The 5,000-nt window shown below is 40.6% G+C and overlaps 1 protein-coding gene across 1 annotated transcript in view; it reads left to right on the top strand.

The window, feature by feature from the left end:
* LOC106874139 (meteorin-like protein) overlaps nt 1-5,000 on the top strand; it is a 27,430-nt gene that overhangs the window by 19,962 nt on the left and 2,468 nt on the right. Inside the window, exon 2 of the mRNA XM_089339999.1 lies at nt 4,131-4,507. Coding sequence (XP_089196125.1) covers nt 4,131-4,507 — 377 coding nt within the window. The remainder of the gene's footprint in view (nt 1-4,130; nt 4,508-5,000) is intronic.

Raw genomic sequence — 5,000 nt, 5'->3', positions numbered from 1 at the left:
TGTGTGTGTGTGTATGTGTGTTATATGTGGGTATGTTTGTGTGATATGTAGTAGATATGTGGATATATGTGTTCGTGCGTGTGCGCATATATATGTGGGTGTGTATGTGTCTGCCTGTCTCTGTGCCTCTGTGTGTATATGTGTATACGTATGTGTGATATGTGCATATATGTCTGTGCGTGTGTGTGTCAATGTGCTTCTCAGGGTATGTTGCATATGTATATATATCTATGTGTGTGTGTGTGTGTCTCTCTCTCTCTCCCCCTCTCTCTCTCTCTCTCTCTCTCTCTTTCTCTCTGTCACTGTGCCTTTGTGTGCGTGTGTGTGTCTCTGTCGCTGCCTCTGAGTGTGCGTATGTATGCGTTTGTGGCTGTGTATCTCGTTACGTATTAGAAGAGAAAGAACGTTCCTATTTTTCCTTAGATCCAACCACTTTTAGGAAATAACGTCGTTACTGACCTCTTTTTTTTATCTTTGTTTCTCTTCTTCCCCATTTTTTTAAAACACAACAACCGCAACCCGTCCTAATTTTAGCAGCCACCACCACCACCATCATTTATCATAATAACCTCTTCCACCCCCACTATCATCATCATCGTCATCACCATCATCACCATAGATAAGCTATTTTTTTCCACCGCCACCTTCTGTTACTACCACCACCACCACCACCTACACTGTCGCAGCCGTCGCCACCACTACCGTCATCATCATCATCATCATCACTATCACCATCTCACCATCAACACCGCCATCACAACCATTACCCATCACACATCACCACCCCATCCCATCCCACCAACCACCTCTACCATATCATCACCATCGCAATCGCCACTATCGTCGTCATCATCATCATCATCATCATCATCATGATCGCTATTACAATCTGACCATCATCACCAAATCATCGTCATCATCATCATCATCATCATTGTCGTGACCATCGTTACTACCAGCCACCATCATCACCACCATCACAATCTCCATCACCAGCATCACTTGCAGCACGTTCTCTTTTTCCTTCCGTATTTTTTTTCTATTTCTGTTTCTGTTTATCTTAGAATTATTTTGGGGAAGTTTGTAATTGGCGATAGAGAAAATGAGCGAAGGGGGAGGGTGAATAGTGAGATAGAGAGAGAGGGGGAGATAGAAGTGAGAGAGGGAGAGCGAGAGAAAGGGGGGATAGTCGAGAGAATGTTAGAGTTAGAAAGAATAGGAGAGTTGTGGACAGAGGTGGAAAGAATAAGAAAGGAGAAACATAGGTCAGAAAGAATGGGAGAGAGGTGGGAGATAGAAGGACAGGGAGAGTGGGAGGAGCAGGAGAGACTTTAAATGCGCTGAAGACGAGCGCGTGTATATATAAGTGAATGAGGGAGAGAGGGGAGTGGGAGGTGATAGACAGATCTGGAAGTGGAGAAGGGAGGAGGAGAGAGACAGGAAGAGAGCGAGCGTGCTGCCGACGAGTGTGGAAAGTGAGGTGGTTGTAAGTGGGGTGGGTGGAGAGAGGGAGAGGGAGGAGAGGTTTAAGCGTGCTGGAGATGAATTTAGAGATAGAGAGAGAGAGAGACTGAATGTGGAGTATGTGTGTGAGAGGGTGAGAGAGAGAGAAAAAAAGAAGGACACTGAGTGTGGGTGGGAGGGAGAAAGACAATAAGTGTTTCTGACGATCACTGAGATGAAGAGAATGAGTGAGTAGGAGTAGAGAAAGAGAGCCAGAAAGAGACAGAGAGACATAAAGATATACAGAGCGAGAGACAGTGAGAGAGAAACACAGAAAAAGGAAGAGAGGGAGATGACTAAAGAAAGATAGAGAGAATGAACGCAGTGTGTATGAGGGAGAAAGAGGAGAAACACTAAGCTGGAAAGAGGGTGACAGTATTGCAGACGGCCACGGAGACGAAAACAAATGGGTGTGAGTAAAGAGAGAGAAAGAGACGGACAGACAGAGAAACCGAGAGAGAGAGAGACGGACAGACAGAGAAACCGAGAGAGAGAGAGACGGACAGACAGAGAAACCGAGAGAGAGAGACGGACAGACAGAGAAACCGAGAGAGAGACGAATATAAAGATAGAGAATGAGTACAGAGGAGTAAGAGCGGGGAGAGATAGTGAGTGAGATGTGAGGATGTGGACAGCAAATATTGCAGACGATCAAAGAGATAAAAGGTATTGAGTGAGTAGGATTAGAGAGACAGAGGAGAAATGAATATATAAAGATAGAGAGAATAAGCACAGAGTAGTAAAGAGAAAGAAAAAGTGTGTGTGTGTGTGAGAAAGAGAGGCAGAGGTGTTTAGTGGAAAAGAGAGAGAGAGAGACACTTAAGTATTACAGACGACATAGATAAAGAGAATGAGTGAGTAGGAGTAAAAAGCGACAAAAGGTGAGAGATTGAGCGAGAGAGAGAGAGAGAGAGAGGTGGGGGTAGAGCTATACAAAGATAGGAAGCATGTGCGCAGATGGGAAAAGAGAGAGGGAGAAAAAAGAAGTATACGTGTGAGACAGCAAGTATTGCAGACAACCAAAGCCATAAAGAGAATGAGTGAGATTAAGGAGAGAGACAGATAGACAGACTTTTCCTAGTATAATACAGAGTTTTATGACACAATATTAAGAAAATATTGCGACTCCTGGGGAATTAGTAAAAAAGTAGGAGACTTCTGTGAAGGAAATGATGTATTCTCAGAAGTGTGGAGGTAGGATGACGAAAGTAGGTGACCCCAGTAATGTAAGAGAGGTTCGCCACTCCCTGTAGTGTAGGTGTGTAAAAGTCTGGAATGTGTGGAGAAAGAAACTCGGTTTCAATTGCTTGTGAGAAAAGCGTAGAAATAACATCCATTTTGTCTTTTATCACTTGTCGGAAGACGATATTAGAAATTAATACACATAAGGCAAAGAATAAATTTAAGTTCCTTTCCGCCCTCCGAGATGTCACTGAAGTCCTGTTTCGCATTCCTTTATATAACAAGATATCTTCTTATCTTTTGTTTGTCATTGGACTGTGGCCATGCTAGGGCACCACCTTAAAAGGTCAAACAGGCCGACCCCCAGTATTTACTTTTTTTTCTTTTTATTTCTTTCTTTTTTTTTTTTGGTACTTACTTAATCTGTGGAGGCGCGTGACTGTGCCGGCGGCACGTTATGAGTTTGAGCAAGAACTTTATTTGACGTTTCTCCAGTTCACTTAACTGGCAGAAATGAGTAAAGGCGGCGAAATGCTTAACGGTATTTCGTCGGTCCGAGGCTTATAATGGAAGACACTTGTGTGAGGTGCCACGCAGTGGGATTGAACTCAGAGCCGTGTAGTTTGGAAGCAAGCTTCTTACCACCCAGTCACGTCTGCGCCTAAATGTTTCACTTTTTAATAATCCTCGATAACACGGTATACTCAATTCTGAACCATGTCTCGCCTATCACGAATTGACCTAAGCTATCAGTGTGAAAAAATTTGCTAGGACAGCAAAAATGCACCCCAGCGAACAATCCACAATGCTCACCTACCCAGAATGCACTAATTATCTCTCATATTTGCATGACCGTGCTGTGAGTCAGCACATCTTTAGTACGGTTTGACGTTCGTGTACCCATGAACTTGCCACCAGCGAACAAAGAATATAGTTTTTCGCTGTTATATTTTTATTATTTCAGTCATGAAACATTATTATCATGTATTTACGTAATAAGGAGTTAGAAACTTCGAGAGAAAGTAAATTTATTCTGTCTTAGAACAGTGGAGCTCGACACAAATAGAGCTATATGGCATGTCAAAAGCCCCTTGGAGAAGAAAAACAGATATGGGTGCGAGTGCCAAGAGCAGCCTTCAATTTTTTTTATTCCAAAGTTTGTTTTTTGTTTTTTTTAATCCAGTAGTTACAGGCTATATTTATAGCTATGTTTGCTTCGATCTCCATTGTTCCAATTAAGAACTATCATTATGTGTGTTTGCAGATGTTATTTGGATAAGCTGGGGTACAACATGAAATCTATTGTTTTTTCTCTGTTTTATTCGTTTTATTCATTCAATTCGGTGTTGTTGCTTTTTAGGGCTGGGATCATGGAACCATATACCCGAGATAAACGAAGCTAGATGTATTATATTAACTAGATTCATTTTCTGTTATATTTTCAGTGAAAACAGCGAAGAGAAGGGAATCATACACGTACGACCAAACTGTACACAAGGTAACGTCACATGGCCTCATCCATACAATGCAGTCCGTCTAGGATTGAATCCATTGACGAAAGGTCACGAGTTCGAAACGTGCGTGAAAATAAAAGTCGATTTTGTTTCGGTCATAGTTTATGAGGAAAACTTGGGCAATATCGAAGGTATGAAGCAGTTGTTTATCATTCAAAGCGGAAAAGAAAGACAGTACTGCAAAACATCGTATTCTCCTATTACTTTATTTATTGAGCCTGTACGTTCACACGTATACTGGGGACCCCCGAAGGTCGTCATCTACTACGAAAGACTCGAATTACGAAGTCAAATGGATCCAATGAGAGGTGAGTCTATAGAAGTTGTGTATTTTTAAAGCTTATACAGAGTGCTGAAGTTGGTAGAGTTATTAGAGTGAAAATTGGAACTTAAATATTTAGAACATGACCTCAGTATTTTGCGATATCACTGGTAATATTCCTAGATTTAGTGTCGCTGTCTCTCAGTTACATAAAGTGAATCCTGTGGAATTAGATGTACTACGCAATTACACGGAGCATTTATAACGGCCAAGCTGTTGCTGCTAACTGTGCTATTCTCTCATCTGTTGAACTTAAATAAGAGAAACCAACTAACTATTAATAGTTTAACTGTTTAGCAACTTTTTAACACATAGGTATGTATAACAGATACATATTAATTTGTAAGATATACATACATACATACATATATATATATATATATATATATATATATATATATATATATATATATATACATATATATATATATATATATATACATATATATATATATATATATATATATATATATATATAT

This window comes from Octopus bimaculoides, chromosome 22, assembly GCF_046866305.1.
Source record: "Octopus bimaculoides isolate indiv1 chromosome 22, ASM4686630v1, whole genome shotgun sequence".
In the NCBI taxonomy this organism is placed as follows: Eukaryota; Metazoa; Mollusca; class Cephalopoda; order Octopoda; family Octopodidae; genus Octopus; species Octopus bimaculoides.
The sequence above is the reverse complement of the archived record's forward strand: the minus strand, read 5'-3'. Positions and strand labels throughout refer to the sequence as shown.